The sequence below is a fragment of the Clarias gariepinus genome, chromosome 9 (genome assembly GCF_024256425.1).
Source record: "Clarias gariepinus isolate MV-2021 ecotype Netherlands chromosome 9, CGAR_prim_01v2, whole genome shotgun sequence".
Classification (NCBI taxonomy): domain Eukaryota; kingdom Metazoa; phylum Chordata; class Actinopteri; order Siluriformes; family Clariidae; genus Clarias; species Clarias gariepinus.
In genome coordinates this window covers 1,046,632-1,074,292 of record NC_071108.1, presented here as the reverse complement: position 1 = coordinate 1,074,292, position 27,661 = coordinate 1,046,632, and the positions used below count along the sequence as shown (strand labels likewise).

Genomic DNA, 27,661 nt, shown 5'->3' with positions numbered 1-27,661 from the left:
CAACTCAATCTCAGATGAATTTCTCCTTCTCACATCTTTTCATTCTCCGTCTATAACGAGGCAGTTTGTACGTAGTGTGTGTTGGGGAGCGAGAATGATTTGTTGTGCGTTCATGTGACGTTGTTGGTTTTTTCCCATTAAATTAAGGCTTAAGTTATCGCAGTTTTTCTTCCCTTTAAAGTGACTTTATGATCAATCCTGACAAAACCGGCTCACGTGAAGGTCTTTAACTCGCCTGTCTGTTGTGTCTGTGCTGCGTCGAGATTTATATATATTTTTTTTAACATTCTGCGTTCGTACTGGATACGGAACAGGAAGCACTCTTTAGGCCTGTAGAGGGCGCTAATCACAGGAGGAGAACTTGTGTGTGTGTGTGTGTGTGCAGTACGATGTGTTCTAGGCTAAGATTCGGGTCAGATCACCTGACATAGTGTTAGTGTCTGTGTACACTGCTAACACACACACACACACGTTCAGGTTTAACAGAACTGATTTAAACTACAGGGATGTTTTTTGTGGTTGTTAGAAAGCTGCAGTAAATCTGTTACACTAACGCGGCCTCACGTCTCACCACACACTCTCAGCTCCAGGATTATTGGCACTGGTGTTATCTCCATGTGAACAAAGGATACACAAGTGTGTGTGCGTGTGTAAAACCGGAAGTCGTAAGGAAAAATCCTGGACACTGAGGTGAAAAAAAAAAAAAAAAAAAAAAAGTTCTGTTCTGTTTTCATCACAAAAAAAATAAAAAATAAATCAGCATTTGGGATTTTTTTCATTCAGGACCCACACACTAATAACTAATACTGTGTGTGTGTGTGTGTGTGTGTCAGGACTGTCTCTGTACTAATGTAGGACGGCACAATATTACTGTTGCTGCTGCATAAGGGCTTAAGGTAACACACACATACACACCAAGTTATCTCACTCTCTATGTGTGTGTGTGTGAGTGTGTGTTCTGCAAGTATGCGAGGATGTGCTGAATCTTAACCAGACGTTCTCTGAGGGTCGTCATGGAGAGAACCGAGAGCTGATAACGAGGATCCACTGGGAGAACCGCCAACAACCACCAACAACACGCCGGACCGTTAGGACTGGACTGGGGGGAGAGGGGGGGTGTGGTGGAGGGAGAGAGAGAGAGAGAGAGAGAGAGAGAGAGAATTTATTATAATAAAATACTAACTGAACAGACCAACACACAGTAAAGGTCACTCACTGCTGTCTGGCTCTAAACCAGCAGTACACAGTGATTAAGTACTGAGCTACAAAACACAGAAACCATGCTGTTAAAGTACACACACACACACACACACACACACACACACACACACACACACACACACACACACACACACAAAATAGAGGTGGGGGGTGAATTTACCGCCCCCAAAAAAATCCCTTAAACTTAAGGTTAAGACCAACTTTGACAAACTCCAGCGCAGAACAATAATCTTGTAGAAATATGAAATTCTCTACTTTTGAAGAGGCTTGCAAGCTGTGTCAAAACATACCCCGAAAGAGGGTACAAGTTGTACCCCTGGGGTGCAAGAGGTGCCCCATTGATATATAATGGTGAAGACACCCCCCATTAAAATCAGGAAGTGCTCACAGTTCCCTGCTACGGTAACTTCCACAGGAACTTTGAAACTGACCCCAACTGTTGTCATAGAGACATGGGGGCGGGCTCATTTAACTCAGGATCATTGTAAAGATGTCACGCCCTAGCAACCACTTTAGAGCACCTTAGCAACCGTTTCCGCAGAGTGTCCTTATAAAATGGGGCAGATGCCCGAGTTTTGCCGCGGCAAGCACCGCTCCCGTTTTCTTGAGAACATTTTCAGAACATTTCACCCTTGGCTCGCTCATCAGAGACAATCTCATTATTATGACACTTCCATAAATTTTCTTTTCATTTTGTGAAGCTGCTTTGAGATAATGACCGTTGTTAAAAGCGCTATATAAATAAAACTGAATTGAATGTACCTGTCCAGTTATTATTATTATTAATATTATTATTATTATTAATGCTGTATATTAATAATGAAGACATGAACACAAAAGAACATGTATGTACGAGTCATGTAAAAATGTTAAACGACCCAAAATATGTTTTATATTTCAAATTGCACAAAGGAGCTTTGATGGCAGCTTGGCACCCTCGTGTGATTCTCTCATCAGATTCACCTGGAACGGATTTCAGTTCCGATCACATAAACCAACAGGATCACGATAACGCAAAGAACACGAGTCGACAACCACAACAACATTCTCAACACAAGTCTCTTTAAACAATGTTAAATTTGCAGCAAGTAAAGTTTTTTTTCTAAGTAAAACCCACATGGGGGACGTGTGGAATAAAAAGCTTTAACACAACAACCTGCATTTTAATAGTTTAATAATAACTAACCTTAAACAATCTTGTGTGTAGTTAGTGTGAAATCTCGACTCAACCCCTAATATCAGAGAACGTAAAAAAGCCAGAGTGCAATTTTTGTGATCGGCCGCAAAATACTCTGAGCACAACTACACCAGACCATCAGCTGTTCTGTGCAGAGGAAGCTCGGGTACGAGTCGTATTAGTGCGACGACAAACACTGTACGAATCCATATGGCAAGAAACACTCGTTTATTTCTCCAGTTAATTCTCTCTGTGTGTCTTCAGTCATACAGTATAGTGTTGGACTTCAATATACTGTACTGTGTGTGTGTGTGTGTGTGTGTGTGTTACCTGTATATCGTTCTCCTTCTCAGGCATGGGTCCGAAGTGCTGCAGTATTTGGTTCCTGAATCGGTTCTCCAAAGCGTGGAACCACACACTCGCCTGATTATACACCTGATCGTACAGATCCTGCAGCTGCAGCTCCTCCTTCCCCTCCACCTATAGAGCACACACACACACACACACACACACACACACACACAGTCATGCTTACTGAATATGGATTCACAAGTGGAGCTTGAGTGCAACTGCGTCTTTGATGTAGTGTGTGTATGAGAGTGTGTGCGCGTGTGTGTGTGTGTGTGTGTGTATGAGTGTGTGTGTGTGTGTGTGTGCACTCACTCTCTGGTCCTGCAGATACTCGATGTTAGCGATGTAGTACCCGTCCCTCATGCTGCGTCTGATGACACGGAACCGTTTCCCCCCGAACGTGTCGACCACCGAGCGACCGTCCGGCAGAAAGTGAACGTTACGGATGTGGAGCATGCAGCCGAAATCCGCAAACCTGCAACACACACACACACACACACGTTATGATCAATATATATAAATTAAACACACATGTGCAGTACATACACACACCCTTTAAAAAGTATTTATTTAGTCCTTTTTTTAAGTACACACACACACACACACACTCTTGTACCAGTGCTTGCGCACACACTGGCTTGCGCACAAGCACACTCGCTCTTGGCCACACACTCGCTCACGCACACGCTCTCACCCACCCTTTGTGTGCGTCACTGATGCACATCCCAAACTGTCGCGTTCCCGTATCGATGCATCGGCGGATCATGAGACGGTACCGAGGCTCAAACACGTGCAGCGGGCAGGGGACGGTGGGATACGCCATCGTACACACGAAGATAGGAACGTTATTCTCTAAACTGAGAGAGAGAGAGAGTGTTAGAGCAGAGCAGGTAATAAGTGCTTGTGAGTAAGTGTGTGTGTGTGTGTGTGTGTGTGTGTTGTGCTGCTTACTCCGAGAGCTCTTTCGTTTCATCAATGTGTATCTTTTGTCTCCCAGCATGCTCCTCAGAGAGGTAACATTTAATGATGTCATCGAGCACACGTGTGACAGAGAACCTTCGGGAGGCGAGGTACTGAAAACACACGACATCGTTACTAAAATATTTCATTAAGATGAAACATCAGCTATTATTTTTAATTATCACTGCAGATTTTTACTGAAAATATAAAATAATAAACATAATCCTTAAAAAGATTACTGTATTAGGAATATTAGATATGTTAATTTAACTTAAACAAAATGAATTCTTATTCTTCGTATTTATTACTACTGAATATTTTAAACACTACTTTTTCCACTTATTTTTTTAACTTTTTCCAACTATTTTATCCATGTTTTAAGTGGATTCTGTTTTTCTTTATTTTTTGTAATTAAATTCTATTTTCAGATTAAAGTGTGAAATGTTCTTCAAACTACTGAAATGTTTTAAATATTAATTCCAGCCGATTATGTCATGACACCGTTCGACCAATCAGCAGCTTGGCTGCAGCTCACTGACAGTCAGTAATAAATTCAGGTTCAGTTCCAGCAGATAAACGGGCGAGTCAGTTAGCATCACCGCACCGTTAGCACCGTTAGCACCGGTTTATTAAAGCGCGCTCTCACCAGCCTGAGGCTCTCCTTACACAGCGGACACTGGGGGCTGTGGTCTAAACTCCTCTGCAGGCAGTTCTTACAGAACGAGTGTCCACACGGCGTCGTCACCGGCTCATAGAACAGCCTACAACACACACACACACACGAGAGAGAGAGAGAGAGAGAGAGAGAGAGAGATGAGAGAGCTGATGTTTATTGGTGTATACATGTTATATAGCTGTCTCAGCTCTAAAGGCTACAAGTCCACTACCTCATGCACAGCGAGCACTCAAAGTCACTGGGGTCGAGCAGGTGTCTCGGTACCCTGAGGTGGAGCTTATCTTCATCGCTACACACTGACGCTGCGGCACGCACTGTAGTGAGACAGAGTGAAAGAGAAAGAGTGAGAAAAGTGTGTTATTTTTACCATCACTGCAGAAACCAGGGTTCAAACAAGCCAGTCAGTATTTAATGCCCCCTTTTATGACATCATTCAATAAAGAAACTCATTTGCATACACCCTCCCCGAGCTCTGTGCTCAGTTCTGCCCAGGAGAACCTAACAATCTGTTTCTCTGTGATTTCCTCACTGCATATAATAACAGAGACGCACCGGACGATCAGCCAGTGATTGGAATCGTCTGGTGTCAGTTTGATCAGACACGACCGATTCTGTACCGTTTCATTGTCAAAAGTCGAGCGTGTTGAGAAGCCTCCGATCACCCTTTCCTTGTTTGTGAATTGTGTGTCTGTGTGTTGAGCGGTGTGTGTGAGCATGCGCGTTAGAATCCCATCTTGCTTGCCCGCGTGCTCAGAACTGCTTAACTCAGTCTCAAGACTTAGGAGGCATTTAAGGCGCTAAAATGTTGCCGCTTCTTTATAATCCTAGCACGGTAGGAGTGAATTATTTGCCAAGTTTGTTTAGAAATAATAATTACAGTGGATGATGTAACAGAGATACGCACTGCTTAGTAACAATGTAGCTTTGTGTTTAATTTAATTTGAAGTTAAATGTTAAAGTTAGAAATGGAACTTTTACATTTAATCACTCATGTTCAATTCAGTTGCTGAATAGCTGCTGAATAAAGCTTAAGTATATATTTATTTTATTTTGGATTTTTTTTTGATGTCCTGAAAGTGTAAAAACAATATAAAACAGGAGTGAAACTGTGAGAAACACGTGATCTGAGGGGAATTTAAGCTGGAAAACTAACAGATACTTTGGAGACCTCTGAGACCCATGTTGTTAAAAGTGGTATAATACATGACCTTTAATGTGCTTTGCTGAATTTCCCTAGTGCATATCGATTTTGCATCATCTGTCAGCTTCTGGCTTTTAAAAGATCGAACAGACGATAAAATCCCCAAACAAACTTTTAAAAATATATACAAAAAATTTAACAAACTAATAAAATCCCAAACAACACTGCAGCCTTCTAGTTAACGATCAGGACACGCTGAAACAAACTAATAAAAATAATTTGATTAAAAAAAAGAATAAACAGCTCATGTCAGATGTCTCCTGATCAAAGCAAGCGACCCAACACTAAAGAAACTATCCAAAATAAATAAATAAATAAAACTAGCTTCTAGATTCTAAACTTGCTACAGATTAATGAAGTTAAAGCTAGCTAATGAGGGGAACATACCAAAACAAAACTAGTAAAAATGCGTAATAAAAAAAACTGCTATGCTAGATAACATAACAGGAACTTCCCACACAAAGTTAAATTTGAATAACAAAACTTGCTAAAATACTAATTTTAACAAAAAAAAAAAAACGCAATTTAAAGTCGATAAGGATTCCTAAACAAAGCTAGCAAAATAACATTACGATGTGCACGTGTGTGTGTGTGTGTGTGTAATGTAAATACTGAAATCTGAACGAGCCAACTGACCTACGTGTTTCTTATGTTTGGTGTCACCACTTTCCATCACTTCAGGCCCCGCCTCCAATCCGGACAGTTTCCTCTTCAGCAGTGCACCCTTTTCTCCCAGCTGAGGGGCGGAGCTTACCCTCTTCAGCCCCTCTCCTTTGGCTCCGCCCGCCACATGAGCGCGTAACGACTGAGCTCGGGTTAGACCTGAGGGCTCCGAACTCTCCTAAGCCACAAAAAGAGCACTGAGCGTCAACATGCATGCTAATACACACATCACTTACATATATGTGTGTGTGTTACACACTCACCTGGAAACTCTCACATGTTGGAATCAGAAGCTCACGCAGGATCTGCAGAGAGAAAAAAAATAAAAAGCTTGGTCAATTAGAATCCAGCATCTCACCATGTGATGATGTTTTGGTTTGTTTATTACATACGTTCTGTACTTCCTGTCTGGCGTCCTGGAAGTCCTGATCCACACACAGACACTGGAGGAAGAGCTTTACAGACTCGTCCACACGACCCATTTCCTTTAACAGCTTAGCCTTAGAGAACACCACCTGAGAAAAAGAGAGAGAGAGAGAGAGTAAGTGAGTGTGTGTTTGTGTGTAAGAGAGCGTGTGTTATGGTGATGAGCGAGCTGAAGTAATCAGTGATTAAAAGTGGTTGTTTTTTTCTCACCTCGATAGATGGAGTGATGCTCATACACACGTCAAAGTCTTCCAGAGCGTGACGATAGCGCTGCAGATGCTGGTACGCTTCAGCTCGACACACACGCAGTCTGGTATTACTGGGGTCTGGTGGTGGGGGAGAACCAGAAAGAGAGAGAGAGGGAGAGAGAGAGAGAGGGGGAAAAAAGGGAGAAAAAGAGAAGAAAGGCAGAGATAAGGAGGATAGAGACGTAGAGAAATGGTGAGAGGAGAGGGAGGGAGTAAGGAAACAGAGTCACAAATGACAGCAACAGAAAGAAAAACAAAATGTTAAATGAGTAAAAAAATAAGAGAGAGAGTGGAAAGAGAATTAAAGAAGCAAGACAGAAGTGAGGAGGATAGAGTTGCGAGAAATGGTAGGAGAAGAGGGAATAGTAGACAGAGAGAAAGAGAAAAAGAGAAAAGGAAAGGAGGGAAAAAGACAAAGTGGAAAAGTGAGAAAGAAAGAAACAAAGAAAGAAGGGATACACAGTTATGAATGACAGAGCAGAAAGAAAGAAAGAGAATGTTAAAGGAGTAAGGGACAGAGCAAGAGAGACAGAGAGAGAGAGAGGGAGAGAGAGAGAGATTTAGTTACAGTGAGTGTGAAGGTTCATTCTTTGCTACCAATCATTAAGTGCCCTAACAGGGTTTTAGTGAGAATGTGTGACTGACACACACACACACACACACACACACAGTAGAGAAGGACTTCACTGACGTCCTCTAATAAAAGGCGTTATTTCAAGTCACTTGTGGGCGTGGCCTATGTAAATCAGCTCATTCTCACACACACACTGCTTTATCCTGTGTACAGGGTGTGTCTGACTGGGTTCTCCAGGACCAGGACGTGACCCTGTGTGACCCAGAACCCCATCCATCCATCCAGACAACACTGACAGCTCCACACGTGGACGCAGATCTCGCGAGACTTCCCAACGTCTTGTTCCCCCCCCCCGAGTTACTTATTTCGGGGTTTTTTTTCCATTTTAACCTAAACAAGCGCGTGTCTGCTTCATCTAGTGAACAAAACATATGTTTCCACACACGGTGTGTGCGTTATAAAACTCTCTACCTCCCGCTTTACCTTATGGAGCTCGTTACGCAACTTTACCATCCGCGCATGCGCTTTTCGCGTTAGTCTTTTGTAACGGAGGGCATCGTGCGCATGCGCAGAGCGAACCGGGCTTCATTCCACAACACATACTCAGGCGATAAAAAAAAAGTGTAACAAAGAAATGTGTGTGTGTGAGAGATGATACCGCTAAAGGGGCTGCGGAAGAAACGACATTTAAACTCCTGAGTGAGAAATTGATTCGTGAATTGGTAATAATACATAAACATCATGATTACTGTGAGGGAATGTGAATAAAAACTTGCCTGATTCCAGTAGCTCTGTTGCTAACGAGAGCGCCTGACTGAAGCGTTTGCTCCTCAGCAGCTCTCTCACTTCTGCTACCCGCTTGGTTTTGTGCATTTCCTCTGGAAACCATTTCTCTAACAGTCCACACAGGAGCACGTCGGCCCGGAGCAGATGTTTAGAGCCGATCTCCTCCTGGCATTTTCTACACTTGGACAGAAAGCCCAGCTGTACGCAGCTCCTGCAGTACGAGTGTCCGCACGCGACGGTGACCGGCTCCGCGATGAACCGGTTACAGCCGGGACAGTCCAGTTCTCCGTCCTCCTGAGCGCGCGCTGCCCAGGACACGCACGCTTCCTTCTTCCTGAAGTTGCGGACGATGAGCTCCACTAACGCGCTGATGTGCTCAGGTCGCACCGACTCGGTGTCGCACCTCACGGCTCGGAACAACGCGTCCAGCGCTGCCCTGAGGCGACTCTGCTGCTGGAGCCCGAGCGGCTCTCCGCGCTCCTCCTCAGCCCAGTCCCGCTCGGTGTCGGTCGGGATAAAGAAACCCCCTCTGTCCGCTGAGGAGGAGACACAGTTTTGGTCCGGTTCTTCAATCGACATCCTTTTGTCTAAAAATAAATAAATAATAATCTAACAATCGTGTAGAAGACACATTATTATTACTATTAAATCCACACAAAGCCAGAGAGACTGGTGTACACGGATAACCTTAATTGCGCGTGCCAGCGTGTTACATAAAAATATAGGATCACGTGACCGCAAAGGCGCGCTCCCATTGGCCAAGAGGATGTCGGTTACAAAACCGGAGCTTGTCAAGTTTTGTAACTGATACCGGGAACGCGCGCGCTCTTTCGAAGAACTGTGATCTGATACAGTAAAGTACGAGTTCTTTTTATTTTTATATATATAAACTTAAAGCTTGTTCCTTGTAAGTCTGAGGCTTCCCGAAACAGGAACTGGTTTAATTGTAACCTTAAACAAGAAACAATGCTAGAAATCACTGTCGTATAAATAGTTAAAAGCGAATAAACTATCGTTTAAATACAAAACCAAAACAGTTACAGTAGTAACAAACGTCCTTGGTGTCGCTCACATCCTCAGTTTCAGGTCGGAGGCTCCTGCGCATGCGCCGAAACCTCTCCCGTTATGAGAGCATTGGAATGATGAAACTTATTTCATAACCGCTTTCATAACTTATCTATTTTTTCCTCCTATCATTTTTATACACTGTGTCAGCAACAAAAATGACAACCATGTGAAACTTTAACTGCCCTCCTTCTGTACTGCACATTCTTTAAGTGTTACAGAATGTTAGCCAAAGATGTGGCACATGGCTCATCTGTCCTTTTATAGGCATGAGCAAGGCTGAAATGTTAGACATGCACACAACATATCAACACACAAATATGCGATGGTCAAATGTGATGTGTGTAAACAAAACCTGCACATTTCATATTATTTTATACGCTTTACATTATACCTCTTAATTGTACACTTAATTAATTGTAACTGTATATTAGCAAATATACTTTTATAGTTTACATTCTTTTTCTAGCGCAAGTTGCCACTTTCTACCTTATTATTTTATTTCATCTTTCCTTTATTAAGGGTTACGCACAGTCGTATAAGCTTCTCACTGCATATCGTACTGTATATGGTTGTATACATAATTTTTTTTTATATGAATCTAAGTTTAAATCATTCTAAATTCATCACTTTATTCCATACCTAATGTTCCACTCACACTGTTATACATACCTGCCATAACATACTAAATTGCAAGTTCTGCACATTCTATTTAGCTTGTACTTTTAATTAATAAATTTTATATTTTTTTCATTGCAACTTTGGAAAGTCTGTAAAATGTACATTTCTCTTAGTGCACTATTTCCTTGCAGTAAAATCCTTTATCATTCTGTCTTTTCACTCTACCATCCCGTTATTAGGTCATAAACAGTTGTGTAAGTGTTTAACTCCATATCATACTGTGTATCCTTTATTTGTGGGTCAGGGGTAGCTCAGTGGTTAAGGCATTGGACTGTGGTTCGGAAGATCCCAGGTTCAAACCCCACAACCAAGTTGCCACTGTTGGGCCCTTGAGCGCGGCCCTTAAACCCCAACTGCTCAGATGTATAATGAGATAAAAATGTAAGTCGCTCTGGATAAGAGCGTCTGCTAAATGCCTAAATGTAAATGTAAATGTAAATGTGTATGGTTGTAAAAGTGATAAATAAAATATTAATTTTAATTCGAAATTGTTAATGCATGTGTATATTTAATCTCTTTGTACAGCCGTTAAAATCTTTATTAAAATCTTTTTTAACCATGCCTTTAGTACAGGAACCGAAATTATTCCTTGAACAGTAAATACAATGATTTAATGTTTAAACATCCTGTACACAAACCCACATCTGTAAAAGAAATAAAGGAAAATGTATTAAGATGAGAATAAATTCAGGGATTATAGTAACAAGAAAACCAAAACTACAAATAAACTCTGGCTTGCATCAAAGGTGTATACCAAAAATAGTTATAATGAGGATATCATATGCATATTAACAACAATTCTAAAAAGAAATAAAACACCCAGCACTAGGCGAGGGTTACACATTCTGCAGACTCACAATCAAACACCTACTGGTCAGTTAATAACACTAGACACAGATACTACATCAATAATATAAGCTTTAGCACAAAAACATGACCCCGGTGTTTTAACAACCTGTGTTCTAATAAGATGCTCAGTGTGAGCAACAGACCGACAGGAAAATTACATCAAAATGATTACTTTCACCAGTTCTTTTAGTTAATAAACCCCAAGTAATACATATTCTAAATATAGTTGATGCAGGGAGCATGGGAAATCAGATTCAATTAGAAATACCTATTGTCATAATTTCCAAAATCTCAATCAATGCCCTGTGCTCTAATATTACAGGTAATATAAAATTAAACGTGGCACTGCCACAGGAGCCTGAGAATCATGTAGTATTCTTGGAAAAAGATTTTTGTACATTTATTCATTAAACTAACATTTATAAAAAAAATAAAAAATAAAAACACTTATCTGTTTACTAGTTATGTGGTGGTCAGCTCTTTTCAGCAGTCTGCCGGTTAGTCTTGATCAGACACTCGAAAATCAGATAAACATGCTAAAATTGAGCAATATTATTTTATAACATCATACAATTATATTTCCTTATAAATATTAAGTATAACTGATATACTTAGTGGCAGCATGGTGGCTTGATGGTTAGCACTGGCGCCTCCAGGACCTGGGTTTGATTCCCGCCTCGGGGTCTGTGTGCTCGGAGTTTGCATGTTCTTCCCATGTTCAGTGGGTTTCCTCTCATAGTCTGAAAAATGCAGATTAGGTCACCATTAGCCTCCACAAACCCAAGTTAGACTACAGAGTTCCCTAGATGGATGGATGGATGAACTATACTCTATACCCCACCATACAATAAATGGCTTGTTGTCTTGACTGCAGCTGTGTGTGGGATTGTGACATATAGTGACTTTTAATTTTCTTTTTCATTGCAACTGTAAAAAACTTCAACATTAAAGTGTAACATTGAATGACATTATAATTGTAAAAACAAGATAGGAAGAAAAATAAATAAAAATAAAATGTAATTAAAAATAATAATACAAAAAATATATAAAATAAAAGGGTACAGATGTAGTAAATGAAGATATACGCAGGATTCATGATATAAATTAGTGTAGTGACTATAAGGAATCTTGAGTTGTAGTGACGTCATATTCCTGCGCCCGAGAGGTCGGTGATTGAATGAGAAGCATGGAGCGCTTTAACACCGCTGTGCTGTTAGCAGGTTTACTGTGTGCACTGTGTACATTAGGTAAGAGTTTAACTTCATTCCGTCAGGTGTGTGTGTGTGTGTGTGTCTGCTCGGTGAAGCGTTACAGAATGTTTATTAATTAACTTTATCACTCAAGGTGTGTGTGTGTGTGTTTCATACACTACCCGGAGCAGAAGTCTAGAGTTACCTCACACACCCCGACAGTCTCACACGCCCAGTATGTCGCACTTATAGTTTTACATTTTATTTATTTTTTTTTATCGGAGGTTAAATACCCTGACATGCCGGTCGCGCGCTGTGACTTTAACACTGGTCTGAATTTTTCGAGGCGTTAATTTAACATCATCAGTCTCATTAGTTCACCGTTACATTATCCATATCCTTTAAATTAAATGTACAACAATAATAACTATAATAAAGTTTAACCCGCGAGTCTCCGGCAGTGGGAGCGTGGATTGGTGGGCGTGGAGCTAAACCAGCCAATCAGGACGAGTTTTGGTGTGCGCATGCGCGGTAAGGGTGTCCTGAACACAGAGCGTGATGGACAGGCCAGGACGAGTCGCGCGCGCTCTCTCTTTCTCTCTCACACACACACACACACACACAGGTTGTGCAAGAGAGAGAATTTTAGAGAAATATTAGTGGAAAAACTCAAGAAATGATGATGGACTTATACTGTTGACTCTTTCGAGCTACAATAGAACAAAAAAATGTGAAGAACAAATAGCGAATTTTAAAAAAATTATAAACACGAACATAAATATCAGCCACAAGCCAAAATGTTTCGAGCAGAAAATATAAACCCGCCAGTCAGTATTGAGGATTTAATACACAATCAGTGACTAAAACACGAAGAAAAAATCCCCAGATACAATAATGAGATAAATTGAGGTCATTAATATAAAACTAACGATTTTGTGTGCATTTTTCTCCTTCATATATTATATAAGAAGTGAATGTAATTTACAATGTTTGGAGTGAAATATAAAAAAAAAGATTTCCTGAATTTAAGAATAAAAATCTCCAGTACAGTGCCGTACAAAACACACAATGGACAAACAAAACTGGTATATACTAATACTTTATTAAATAAAAATAGATACCATAATATTTGTTTATAATATTTATAAATAAATGCAAATTTATTTACATTGCTTCCCTTATATAATTTATTTTCATTTGTATATAATTATATATAATAATATAATTTTAATTTCTTTTTATTTTCTTTTTATTTTGTAAAGCTGCTTTGAGACAATGACCATTTTAAAAGCTCTATATAAATTATAGGTTGCGTTATGCGGTCGATGTTGCCAGCTGATAGAGAAGGAACAGCCAATCAGAAGTAGTGTGTGGAAGTCTGTGATTGGCTGGTTTTGTGGCAGTTTTGTAATGCTGGACAATGTTGAGCGAGCGTACAGGCAGAGTCGAGCGCACACAGAATCGAGAAGTCGTGCGTGTGCGGAGAACACGTTGAGCGAGCAGGGGAAAAACTGCACGCGCAGAATTGAGCTGTTAAGTGCGCAGTGGAGACATTGCACACGCATAGAGTGCTTTATCTGCTCTCAAAATGTCAAACCACGTGGTCAGAATTGTGGGTAGGAATATAACACCATAACAGTGTTATAGTAAACGGTACACGCGTGCACAGATGTTGATTATGCCAGACGATTATAAGAGACGAGCACTAACGTCCCAGCAGGAGAGACAATTACCCACAATTCCGCAGAGCAAGAGAGAGAAAAACCGTTGGCTCAGTTGATCATGTGATGCTTGGCGTCAAAACAAGAAGCGCATGCGTGATACATGATACTCGGTGCTCGTAAACCAAGACTTGTTCATTTTTCAAGTCAAAATTTATAAAAAATCTTTGCTTGTCTTGCGGAACACTCGCAAACCGCATTATTCGCAATCCCAGGTTCCACTGTGTAATAATTTAATCACGTGATTCCGGCAAACATGAGGCTTCATTTGGACACGCCCCCTTCTGTTCTGTCTCATCACTTATATAAACATTTTACTGTATATTATACTGTGTGGTATTTTTTTATGTTTATAAATTTATATATACATATTTTATAATCAGTTATACATTGTAAATTAAATGCAGTTATGTCTATATAAATTATTTATATAGACATTTATATAAATGCAGTTATGTATTTTTCATGTCCATTTATATAAATGCAGTTATGTCTATATACATAATTTATATAGACATAACTGCAATTATTTTACAATTTATAACTGATTACAGTTAACCTCTTCTTCTACATTAATATATTTTCTTATCTTATAAGAAAACACAAACATGAGTAAAGTAGAATGTAATATGATAATTCTGTTATTTATCACATGGACCCTACAGCACAGTCAGATGATTCCCCCCCCCCATGTCTCAGTTATGACGGTGAGGTCAGAGCACAGGGTCGGCCAGGATACAGCGCCCCCTGGAGCAAGGATGGTGCAAGGTGCTTGGGCCGGCTCATCGTTGCTTGCAACTATATTTTGATTTGATCTGTTATTTGTGATCTAATGTTTAATGTTAAATACTGTATAAAATAGAGTTTTATGTACAGGTGTGTAAATAAAGTTGTAATATAGCGCACTGAACAGCTGATGGTGTTGCAGGTGTGGGGCAGACGGGGGCAGACGTGGGGCAGATGTGCCACAGCTTTGAGTTCAGGTGCTCTAATGGAGTGTGTGTGCATAAGCAGTGGAGGTGTGATCATTCTGCGGACTGTATAGATGGCAGCGACGAGGAGAACTGCGGTAAGGAAGCGCTCTGGTACTGGTACTGGTCCAGGTTCAGAATGGGTAAATGAACACGGCGTCACCTTTATGTGTTTCAGAGCAGGACGAGTGTGAGGTGAATAACGGCGGCTGTTCTCATTACTGTGTGGATCTGCCTCACGGGTTTATGTGTGAATGTCCACCTGACATGAGACTGGTGCATGACACACACTGTGAAGGTATATGTATATATATATATACACACACACACACACACACTGAACACACTCATACTTTCTTTGTATTTTTTGTTTTGTTTGTTTATGATTTTTTAAAGAATTTTACATCCACTAGATGGCGCTTTGCTTCTATACTTAGGATGAGATGAGCCACTATAATGCTACTAATAATAACATATAAAATATCAATACAGTGCGTACAGAGTGTTTATAGATAAAACTAATTAGAAACTCCTAACCTCATCTGTTATATTGAACTTTCAGCTGAATAACACACATGATGTTATATCATCTCTATCTGTTATCACCCAGATGAGGATGGGTTCCCTGTTGAGTCTGGTTCCTCTCAAGGTTTCTTCCTATTACCATCTCAGGGAGTTTTTCCCTCAGCACCGTCACCCTCGGCTCGTTCATCAGGGACCATCTCATGATTATCTAGACAAATTTCTTTCACACATACACACTTCCATAAATTTTCTTTCTAAGTGCTATATAAATAAAATTGAATAGAATTGAATAGAATCTCTGATCAACACACCAGACTGAGGGAAACCATTTCCTTTTATATTCTGTATGGAAAATGACATGCAATTTAAATCCTACTGCTTTCCTTTATTAATTCTAATTATTTTTTTAGAATATACATGTTTAATCATAAACACACTCTGTGTAATGCAAAACTAAATGACAACCTTTTTGAGTATTTCAGTTCAAAAAGTGAAACTCGTATTATACAGATTCACTACACACAGACTGATGTATTTCAAGTGTTTGTTTATTTATTTATTTTGATGTTTATGGCTTACAGGTAATGAAAACCCAAGATCAAATCTCAAAAAGTTAGAATATTACTTAAGACCAATAAAAAAGACTTTTATCACAGAAATGTTGGTCATGAACATGTACAGCAGTCAGTACTTGGGCGGGGCTCCTTGTGCATGAATTATTACTGCAGTAGGGCGTGGCATGGAGACGCGGCTCCCCAAACCACCACTGGACGACTGCGGACGTCACACTGGACCTCAAACAGCTTGGACTCTGTTTGCTGTCTGACTCCAGCTGATGTCCACTCCTTGTGAATCTCCAACAAATTCTTGAATGAGCTTCGTTTCACAATCCATTAAAGACTGCGGTTCTCCCTGTTGCTGTTTGTTCCATCAATGTGCCTGGATACAGCCCTCTGTGAACAGCCAGCTTCTTTAGCAGTGACCTTTTGTGGCCCATTAAACCAGACTGAGAGACCATTTAAAGGCTCAGGAAACCTTTGCAGGCGTTTTGGGTTAATTAGCTGATTATAGCGTAACACCATGAGTTCCCAATATTATATATATACTTTTTTACAATATTCTAATTTTCCGAGATATTGAATTTTGGGATTTTGTTATAGCCATAATCATCAAAATTAATAGAAATGAACACTTGAAATATATCAGTCTGTGTGTAATGAATCTGTATAATTGATTTCACTTTTTGAATTGAATTACTGAAATAAATCAACTTATCGATGATATTCTACTTTACTGAGATGCCCCTGAATTTATTGTAAATGACCCCGACAAACATTCAAGTTGCGAACTTTAGCAGATACGGACGCACCTCGCATTACGAACATTCATGAATGTGAACGAATCCTAAAAGTAGTAGTATTAATAGTAAATATATTTTTCTAAATAGTTTATTTTGAGTTGCCCTGTACTAAATCACCATTTTAATGTAACTGTAAACATTTACCTAAAAATATTAAAAATAGTTTATTTATAGCATTTTGTGTGTGTGTGTGTGTTTACAATACATTGTATTTGTTTCAATAGTGTTTTAAACTCACTCTGTCTGACTTATGGACGAATCCAACATTATAAGCGTACTCCCGAAACAGAACATGTTTGAAAGTCGAGGACTTACTGTAATAAAAATAATAATAATAAAAAAAAATAAAATTATTATAAACCACAATGTGTAGCTTAAATGTTTAAGGTAAAACATTTACTGTATATTTTGCACTTATCCTGGATTCTTATTCTTTTATATATACATACATTTATTTATAAAGTAAATAAAGTAAATAAATTATAATATGAGGTAGCTATTCACCTGCAAACAAACACACTAACCACCAGGTGGCACTGTAAAGACTTATCGTACCCTGGTAATATGACGGTGATGGAAACAGCCGAAAAACCAACTGTGTGTGTGTGTGTGTGTGTGTGTAATTTCAGAGCTGGACCCGTGTCTAGATGCAGATGTGTGTGACCAACTGTGTGTTCATTCTAACGGTTCTTTTACCTGCGAGTGTCGTCATGGGTACGTGAAGAGCTCAGAGAATGGGCGGTGCTTCGCTGCAGGTCAGGTCCTTCAGTATTATGAGGTTTAATCTTCTTCTCAGGGTGAAGATAATAATTAGAAGATCTGTTTATAATCTGGAGAACAAAATAATGCTGTCATTTACTCTGGGTTCCACTAGAGGGCACTGCAGCCATAGATTCCTTAATAATGAACATCTGTGTGTGTGTGTGTTCAGATGATGCAGCAGCGGTGATCTTCAGCAGTAGTGAGGGGATCATGTGGATGAAGCCTGATGGCTCTGGGCTGAGAAACATCATCAACACAACAGGAACATCTGGAGCGCTGACCTCCCTCTCTGATGATAACACACTGTACTGGACTCAACACACACACATTTACAAGTAACGCGCAGACACACACACACATCTACAGGTAATGCACATGAGCATGTCACTGAACAGTGTGTGTGTGTGTTTGTGTTCTCAGGCTGGTTCTGGATGCAGGGCCTCTGGACCCGACGGTGATGTTCTCGGGGGTCAGTGGGATTGTGAGTTTGTCTGTGGACTGGATTAACCGGGTTCTGTACTGGACCAGTACGAGTACCAGAGCCGTCCATGCCGCGGCGCTGAACGGAACCGAACACGTCGTTCTGATCTCGGGTCTGCAGTCGCCCGGTGCGGTGGCCGTGCAGTCGTTAGCCGGGTCGGTTCTGTGCGGGTTCTAAATGCGGTTATTAGTGCTGAAAAAACTGGGCTTGGGTCTAACTGCAGCGTGACGCTCTCTCACACTCTTTCAGCTTCCTTTTCTGGACCGACACCGGAGATTCTCCCAGAATCGAGCGCTCGGATCTGAATGGACAGAATAGGAGAACCCTCGTCTCCTCCGCCATACACAACCCCGTCTCCATCACTCTCGGTCAGTAACATCGTCTCAGGGGACATACACACTTTTATTCATGAATCCCTCCATCACAGATGTATCTCTGTCCATCTCTCATTAATCCATACTTACACACACACACACACACACACACACAGACAGCATTGAATTGAACTTCAATAACACTACTAAAAAACTTTCATTTCTTCCATAGTTAGATTTAATTTTTGTAAGAAATATTTATAATTAGCTCATACAGGTTGTCCCCAACTTATGAATGAGTTCCGGGATCACGTTCGTAAGTCAGATTTATTCTTAAGTCCAACAAAGTAAGTCTTATACACCTTTGATGTAAAGATGCGATGTAAAGCATAACAATTAGGGCTGTGTATTGGTAAGCTCCTCACGATACGATACGTATCACGATACATGGGTCACAATACGATAAATCACGATATATTGCGATACAATACATATTGTGATATATTGCAATAGTTTGTATTAGTATGTGTGTCACATTATATTGACAACTTGATAAAGTAGGCAGACAAATTAAAATTCCAATTCCAATTTATTTTCCATCCATTCCAATTCATTAGAACGGCACAGTGTGATTGAAGTCCATATTGTTATAAAACACTTAACACTTAAACATTCAACTAAAATGTATATGCCACTAAAGTTACATATAAATTAAATAAACAATTTATAAAACTAAAATAAATTTAAGCAAAAAAATTTAAGTTCATCAAGTAAACATAAAACTGGAACATAATGCTCTTATATGAGGTACTCATTGTCACCAAACTGTTAGACCAAAAACTCTCTTGCCTCCAAACTATTAGAAACTTAAGTGTCTAAAATATTTTGATAACTAATAAATGATTACATATTAACACTGAATGTGAGTAAATGTCCCATTCCTCCAGTATGGCTCTCATGCATTGCTCGTGTCTGCAAAACATGTGAAACGAGTTCCCACTCATCTGAAATGTAATGTGCGTAATCGTAACGTACGACTCTGTTGCTCTGGAGGTCCATGCATCGCACGTCAGAGCCACTCTTTCTGCTGAGGCAAGCGATGTTTTGACATGTAGCTTTACCTCTTCGTAAATTGTGGGCACTGCTACGTCCGTTATGTGTCTGCGAGTGGGGATCACGTAGCGCGGCTCCATAGTATTCACCATATGCCTGAAGCCGGCATTTTCAACCACACTATACGGCCGCAAATCCTTACAAATGAAATGCACAACTGATTCTGCTATCTTCTTTGCACGAGTTGAGGTAGAAGGAAGCTTGTTAGTGATGTTATCCAGTGTAGTTTGCCTTAAATCAAGAGGTTTCGGCTGAGGTCGCAGTGCCGCTAATTCATCTGCGTGGTGTCTTGTTAAGTGATAACGCAAGTTCTTAGTGTTTCCTGAATATTTTAAGATAGATTTGCAAAGCTTACAAATGACATTTGTTTTGTCTATTTCGGTACTCCCTGGTATCGTATTGACACCGAAGTGCAGCCACACGTCATCCCTAAAAGCTGGAGACGTTTTTATATTTTCCGCCATGCTCACTCATGTCTTGCTTACTTACTTGTTCTGATACCGTACACTGCTTAGTGTTTTGTTGATAGCGAGTTAGCGACATCTATTGGAGCGGAGGAGGAGTTTTTTTGGCACAACTTGGATCGATACTTGAGGTTTGACTATCGATACACTATCGTAAAAGAAATTATCGCGATAGTTAGATGTATCGATATTTTTGCACAGCCCTAATAACAATCCACTCAACTAAATCTCCATACCCTTTCCTTACACTCACGCCATCATGTGGCCAACAACCATAACTGCACCTAAGGAAATTAATCTCTAAAACCTCTAATAAGTGTCGTCTCTGCTCCTTTAAAGCGCAAGGGGACTCCCAGACGTCATTTTGTCTCAAAGCTCTTTTCCACTGTACATAATTGTAAATATCTGGTGCACGTTAGTGTCTGTTTTTTGTACGTTTGTATCTTCAGAAATACGCAAGTCGAATGTTTATAAGTTGGGGACTACCTCTGTATTTGTCTTATTGTTTACTGATGAAGTTCTAATTATCATAATCAACGAGCCGTAAGGTGTGTATATTACGATTTATCAGTAAACACGGGGCTGTGAGTGGTGTGTGTTGTGAACACTGAGAGGCTGTGTGTTATCGAGCAGACGAGCCGCGTGGCCTGCTGTACTGGGCCGACTCCAGCCTGAGGACCGTCTCCAGGGTGACGTACGACGGCCTGCACAGGAAGACGGTTCTGGAGTCGAACAGCCATCTAGACCAGCCGTTTGGTCTTGCAGTGTTTGAGGTGAGTGTGTTCAGGGCGTGTGCTGCTGTGTGAGGAAACCACGCACGCACGCACGCACACACACACACACACACACACACACACACACACACACACACACACACACACACACATACGCGCTTGCTTACTCACTTCCTGTTAGACTTGACATCTGGTTTAGGAAGCAACAGGAAATCGAGTGGTGATATTGAAACCTGCAGCTTTCAAGTTGTATTATTTTTCAAATGTACTTTTAAAATTATTATTATTATAATATCATGATCTTGAAAAGCATTCCCAGTATTAATATGTACACACACACACACACAGCCTACCTAGTCCAAAAAGATTTTCATCTGAGTCCTGGAACATGTCCACTCGATTAGGTAAGAATGAAACCCTCCATAGATGTGATCCTCTGGTGGTTCAGTACATTCAGGTGGTCAGCTGACTTCATTTTATTGCCCCATAACGTTACTGAGTCTAGACCTGAGTAACTGATCAACCCCAGATCATAACACTGTCTCCAGAGGCTTGTACAGTGGACACTATGCATGATGGGAGCATCGCTTCATGTCCCTCCCTACTCACCCTGACACGCCCATCACTCTGGAATAGGGACTCAATCAGGACTCATCAGGTCACATGACCTTTTTCCACTAGCATTCTACAAATAATGTAAATAGTAAATTAGATCAGTTGTGTGTTTTCTTGCCTTCCCTTCCTTGTGTTTATGCCTTCATTAAATTTTTTTCCCAAACTAAACAGGTGTGACGGGTGTCTGTGTCTGTGTGTGTGTGTGTGTGTGTGTGTCTGTGTGTAGGATGCTGTGTACTGGAGTGACCGGGCTACAGAAGTGATCTGCAGCGCTGATAAACACAACGGTAAACTGCTGAAGGTCACCCATCTCTCTGAAGCGAGTTCCCCGGCGGGGTTAGTCCTGTACCACCCGCTCCTGCAGCCCACAGGTGAGCACCACGCTGCGTTACCTTAAAGCACCATACACGTGTGAACGCCACATTCTGCCACATTTGGCTTTAAAAGGCTCCGAGACGTGGATTTAAATCCGTCCTGTAAGTGATCTCTTACCCTCCTGTGCGAACTCTGAGCTAACGCAACATCCTCATCATCCTTAAGTTCTGTCCCTGTAAATGAGGGGAAAAGAGTTCCAGGCAGGGTTTTTTTTTTCATTATTTTAATTATATAACTTAATTTAAATAAAAAATTTTTAATATATAAATGTTAATGAAATGAATAGATATTGTGAAACATTAGCGCGATGCATGACATGGCTTAGTTGTAGATTAAGATCTAATCACTGTCACCTAAATCTTTCGAAATGAATTGAGATTTATGACTTGGCATTAAAACAAAAATCTTGGGGTTGTAAAACGACTAATGCGAGGGTGGGGTGGGGGGGGGTAGTGGTAGATATGGATGTAGATATTATAAAAAAATGAATGTTGTATCTTGGACAATCCTTCTCATGACTCGGTGTTCTCTTTGACCAGACCAGATTTATGAGAGACTGATGGCCACCAAGTGTTCTACAGAGAACCACAGGTGATCTTTTCCCAACGGCCATAAAACCGTACAGGTCTTCTCGTGGTGATAACCCACAGCTGACTTCCTGCAGTGTGCGAGTGGTGCAGTGGGCAGTGTGAGCTCAGGTAGTGCCCTGTCAAGGCCTTTGGTGATGGAACTTGGCATTTTTTTTTTCTTTTTGTGGAGAGCGCTCTGCACATCTCATAAAACCTGACAGTAGTGTTCTCTGTTCATGAGGACCCCACAAGATAGAAAATTCATGTGAAAGATGTCATGTTTGTTCCAAAAAAAACTAAAACATATTGTAGCATTTTTACGCCGGGAAGAATGCTGGAGAGACGAGTGAGCTTATTTGCTACCCAATGCAATGGCTGGGAGTACTTTATTAAGCACACAGCATGAAAGGCATAAGCAGCACCTTCACTCAGGAGCCTACATCCACTAGCTTGAACTGGAGCACATTTCACACGTCACACCCCTCAACACACACAACAGGGCCGAAGTCACTAACCCAAACACCTTTCCCCATCATGGTGAACACACCGACATCCCCGCAAGGCATGCTGGTCGCCAGCCGCCGCCCCGCCCACGCCACACTGCCCCCACCCGAGCTGTGACCGTCCCTGGTCACCATGAAGGACTTTATTTCGGAGGCGTGGAGGCGGTCGGCGCTGGCGGTGGGAACGCCGGCGTCCTTTGGCAGGTGAGGGATAAACGCGAACATAGTCCTGAGGCGGTCCGGCCTCCACAGAGTTCGATGTTTCATCGGCGTGCGGCTGGTAAGGCGCAAGACGGTCCCGGTGGAGCAAAACTCGTACCCGCCCCGCCAACCGCACCCGGTAGATGACATCGGAGATCCGAGCAATTACCGCACAGGGGCCCACCCAGTGAGACACACGCCCGGCCGAGAGCCCCCTTTTCCTCCTTCCGGAGGAACACACCCACACCTGCTCGCCAGCAGCAAAATCTCGCCCCTGGCTGTGAGTGTCCACGCCCATTCGCTCCATAGGTGCCCCCACCCCCAAGTCTTGCAGCGGTGCCCGCGAGCGCTGGGTGGGGCCCTTCTGCCTGGCGATGAGCGGTTTACAGTTCAGCTGGGGGACCGGCGAGACCGGCGGAGCGACTGCGGGTGACGCTCTGGGTGATGCAGTAAGACGGCTGCACGCTGGCCTGGACCTGGAGGACTGCACGGGGGGAACGTCCTGCGTCGAGGGTTCTACGTCGCGACGGCGCTCCACTTGCTCGCAGTACCAGCCACGCGCTTTGCTGCCCGGCCGGCAAGGTAAAGCGCCCGTGTTAGCGCGCAGATTTCCCGCTCGGTCTGCTACCGGAAGTTCCGCCCCCCGGGTGTGTGCTGCTAACCTGTCCGGCTGTGGTTTGGGTCCGAGCAACCTGGCTACCCCGAAGTTACCACGCAGAGTTCTGCTAGCCAAATTCAGCACCGCACCCCATCTCTCCAGAATGTCCAACCCCAAAACGCAGTCCTCCTCGACATTCCCCACTAAGAACTCGTGTGAATAAGTTCGGCCACCCACCTGGACTCGCGCTGTGCGACACGCCCGTACCTTGTCGCAGCCCCCAGCAACGCTGCGGATGCTGAAGGCAGGATCAGGCCGTCGGCGAACATGCTTGCTTTGCCCCAGTACTCCAGAGCGCAGCAGTGAAACAGTGGAGCCGGTGTCCACGAGCGCCCGCAGTAAGACGCCATCCAGCACACAGTCAATGTAAAGCCCAGCGCGGCTTCCCAAGCGTCCTCCCGGCGCTAGTCTAGCGGCTGCTGGTGTACGCTGTCCCGTGCCTTGGCCTCTCCGCGAAACGTCGGAGCGCTGCTCGTTGCCTAGCTGCGACGGGTGGCCTTGTCCCCGGCTAGGTTCACGAACCGAGCGCCACTGAGCTGCGGGCGGTCGCTTGGCTCTTCCGCCGTGACGTACCGCCGATATGGGCTCAGCGCGCTCGGCCTCGCGCAGCGGCAGGTCACTTTGCCGGCTAACGGCGCACGGAGCTGTATCTTGCTTTTTTGGGATTTTCTTCTTCCCGCTCCGCGTTGGTTGACGTGGTGTGCTCGCGCTAGCTCCGTCAGGAAAGCGCTTCTTCCGCGCGAGTAGTCGCTCCGCTACTCGGCCGCCCGCTTGGATTTTCTGAAGGTCCTCCTTTGTGCGCTCGAACCCGTTATTCTCCATCCCACTTCTGACACCAATGTAGCGTTTTTACGCCGGGAAGAATGCTGGAGAGACGAGTGAGCTTATTTGCTACCCAATGCAATGGCTGGGAGTACTTTATTAAGCACACAGCATGAAAGGCATAAGCAGCACCTTCACTCAGGAGCCTACATCCAATTCAGCACTAGCTTGAACTGGAGCACATTTCACACGTCACACCCCTCAACACACACAACAGGGCCGAAGTCACTAACCCAAACACCTTTCCCCATCATGGTGAACACACCGACATCCCCGCAAGGCATGCTGGTCGCCAGCCGCCGCCCCGCCCACGCCACAATATAGTGCATAAAAGTTTCATATCTTCTTGAGACCTCAATGTCCTCATATGAGGAAATTACATTTTCTCCCAACTTCATAGTCTATCAGACAAAACACAGTATCAGAAGCTCCTTCTGAAGTTTATGCAACGTACAAGTGACTGATCCCGCTTCCCTAAAAAGTTATAGTTGCTAATTTCAGCCGTTTTGCAGAGATGATTTTACATAAGCCAAGTTACTTCAAATAATAATCATTTAATAATCATTTCTTTAAGTATTGATAGTAATTTTGGTTTAAACTTCTAGGAGCATATGACCTGTAAAAATAGTTGCTAATTTATAGCTATGAATAAAGAGGAACAGTCAGTAGAAATTGTGATGTACACAACAGTAGGGTCCGGGTCCCAGGATGGTATGAGATCAGCTCTCTGCGACGCTTTGGTGAATATTTCCAATGCTACAGCGTCACTAAGCTGGTCTTTGCAAACCCCAAGATGGAGAGAAAGGGAGCAGTTTAGAGAGAAACCGAGGAACATTAACCATATGTTGTAACCAAGTTCATTGCTCTGTGAGTTCTGAGAAGTGGCTGGTGTGGTCAAAGTTCTCAGAATCCCCTGACAGATGTTACCACAGCGTATGGAGGTGTTCCCTTTCAAAAGCTACATTCGATGCTGCGCGAAAGCGCTATGGGAAACGATTCCTCGTGACCGGTTGTGAAGCATATGTGTGTCACACACGCAGGTGACGTCAACAATGAGGTGCACCTGGAGGTTATAAAATAGGCATGAACCAGAAACACCCTTAGATCTTTTTATCTTCAGGATCCCATGTTGCGTGCGTTTAAGCATTTTTTAACAAAAAGCGAAAATAGAAAGTGTCTTACTACTCACCAGAACGATGGCAGAGTTAGACACGAGTCCGTCCCTCCGTGTAGAAGAATATCTCGCTGAGGGCGATCTCCATGCTATCTGTTTTGAGTGTTTGGAGTAAGAGCACGCTATCCTTGGACTTCAGGGAGCAGGTAAGTTTTGCGATTTTCTCCCTATTAAAGTCCCTCTCACTCGGGTTTGCCGTCTTAAAGCGAAAACCGCGACCCGCAGCGCATTTCTTGCATGCAAATCTGGCGGAAGCGCACAAGACAGGATTTTCCTTTTCTCTCGCTCTCTTGCCGGATCATGAGTCTTTTACCTTTCACTTCTCCAGCGCACTTCGGCGCTTCTTGTGAAGGGGGGAAGAACTTTCTCTCTCGCTTCCGCGGAGATGGACACTATCACTCCAGAGCGCTCCTCTAGTAATGAGCCAGTGTGTTAGTTGGTGTTAGAGGTGGTAACGCGCGGTCTAACGCGTACACCTTGATTCGCCGTAAAAATAAATAAATAAAATAAATCCCTCGCAAGGTCAGCCGACAGGTGCCCGTCGGGTGGCTGGAGGAGGGGCCTCAAGGATGGCCCCTCCCCCTCCTGGCTACCTCCATGAGTTAACTCTTTCATGGAATAAGCCGTATTTATTCTGTGTTTTTGTGCTATTGACATCTGATTTGTTCCAATGTCATGGATGAATGCGCGGTCCAGATCAGAGTGACGCTCGCGGGCTTTCTCTCTCCTGGGAGCTCATCCTTCCAGGAAAAATCCACACTCCCCACCAAGCGTGTAGACTAACATCTTCGTTGGTGAGAGGAGATTTTTCAGGCAGCAGGTCAGCCTTGTTCTGTCTTGCACACAGTGGCTTTGCAGGCATACCAGACTGACCTAATGTGAGCTGAGCAGCAGGAGGCCGTGGTTCAATCTCCGCCACCACTAGTGTTTCGGGGAGCAGCGGTCTCCAGTGTTCAGGATGCCGAACACCTAACACACCCATTTAGCCGAGGTGTCAAAGTTCGTGCACCCTTAGAGAGGCTGGCAGCGGGGAACCTACTACCAGCTATGTCTCCTTAAGCACGAAGCACTGTTGAAAACCAGCACCCTCAGGAGACCGGTGCTCAATTCCTTCCGCCACCGGTGTTTCGGGCGACAGCGGTCTCCGACAAAGTGTTAGGTGCTCGGGTTCCTCCTGCCGTGTTTCAGGTCACCAAACACCTAACAGCCACCACCATCACCACCCCTCCGCCTAGCTAAGCAACAAAGCTACCGCCCCTTTGGAGAAGTTGGCAGCGTGTAAGCTGCTGTCAAGCATGTCTCCCGGGCTACTGGATTCTATCATTGTGTGTCAATGGCATGGGTTTTTTCCCCTCCGTTAGGCCACAGTGATCGTGATCACCACTGTTAATCCAAAATCACAGGCTTGCTGGCAAAAGGGGCCATAGCGCATGTTCCCCTCCCAGACAGAGCCGTCAACACATCGCCCTAGCTTACCTCACTTAATAGGGTGGAGCCCTAACGCCACAAAAGCGTTCTCCTTCCTCCACGAGGTATAAAGTTGAGTGTCATGCAAAATCCGAGCACAATGCAGGCACAGCTGTCTCCTGTGCGCGCCAAATTCATTATAGCACTCTACAGGAGTATAAGCTAGGCCAGGTGGTAACGTCACTGCTTCCAGAGTGGTTTCAGTGGCAACAAGGGTTCTATGTGGTTCAGACCCTCGTCCTTGACTCCGGGTCCCACTCTAGGCCTCTGCTGTCGTTGCAAGCTGCTAACGGCAGACGTTTTTTTCTTAGGGGCCGGAGCGCGGCCTTAGATGGCCACCCAGCCCAAGGGATCTGGAGAGGTCATCTTCTCGTGTGGCACATCAATTGCCCCGAAGCGATGACTCTATTTCTGGCCCTGAAATACTCCCTCCAGCAGCTGAGAGGCAACAAGAGTTACGCGCTGAGAGCTTTGTACCCTCTTTATGGAGCTAGCGCCTCGGCATCGACATGTCGTCGTAGCTCAGCTCGTTTTCTTTAGGATCGAGTCTCAATGCTACGTAAAGCATTCTTTCCTACACAAAGCTTACATTGAGTGTCATGTGGGATCCGACCGCAATGCGGGCACAGCTGTCTCCTGGGTGCATCGAATCCATTTAAAACACTCTAAAGGAGTTCAAGCTAAGCCAGGAAGTAACTTTCACCGCTTCAGTGGTGGCTAAGTGCCTGGGGATTTTATCCAAGGGCCAATCCCCAGAAGCAATT

At 43.1% G+C, this 27,661-nt stretch overlaps 2 protein-coding genes across 2 annotated transcripts in view; one reads left to right on the top strand and one right to left on the bottom strand.

Moving 5' to 3' along the window:
• Positions 1–272: 272 nt before the first annotated feature.
• On the bottom strand, positions 273–9,647 carry lonrf1l (LON peptidase N-terminal domain and ring finger 1, like). Its single transcript, XM_053503789.1, has 13 exons — positions 9,325–9,647; positions 8,274–8,870; positions 6,886–7,001; positions 6,642–6,764; positions 6,513–6,554; positions 6,223–6,427; positions 4,597–4,699; positions 4,356–4,470; positions 3,701–3,822; positions 3,448–3,606; positions 3,062–3,224; positions 2,729–2,878; positions 273–1,099 (listed from the first exon to the last, which is right to left on the bottom strand). Exons 1-13 carry the CDS (start codon positions 9,386–9,388, stop codon positions 932–934), a joined length of 2,127 nt encoding a protein of 708 aa, XP_053359764.1. The 5' UTR covers positions 9,389–9,647; the 3' UTR covers positions 273–931.
• A 2,398-nt stretch (positions 9,648–12,045) lies between these two features.
• The window catches only part of LOC128530072 (low-density lipoprotein receptor-related protein 8-like), a 28,050-nt gene continuing 12,434 nt past the window's right edge, over positions 12,046–27,661 (top strand). Inside the window, exons 1-9 of the mRNA XM_053503790.1 lie at positions 12,046–12,125; positions 14,718–14,858; positions 14,939–15,058; positions 17,275–17,400; positions 17,577–17,742; positions 17,828–18,043; positions 18,138–18,256; positions 20,413–20,552; positions 21,355–21,499. Coding sequence (XP_053359765.1) covers positions 12,056–12,125; positions 14,718–14,858; positions 14,939–15,058; positions 17,275–17,400; positions 17,577–17,742; positions 17,828–18,043; positions 18,138–18,256; positions 20,413–20,552; positions 21,355–21,499 — 1,243 coding nt within the window. The 5' untranslated portion in view covers positions 12,046–12,055. The remainder of the gene's footprint in view (positions 12,126–14,717; positions 14,859–14,938; positions 15,059–17,274; positions 17,401–17,576; positions 17,743–17,827; positions 18,044–18,137; positions 18,257–20,412; positions 20,553–21,354; positions 21,500–27,661) is intronic.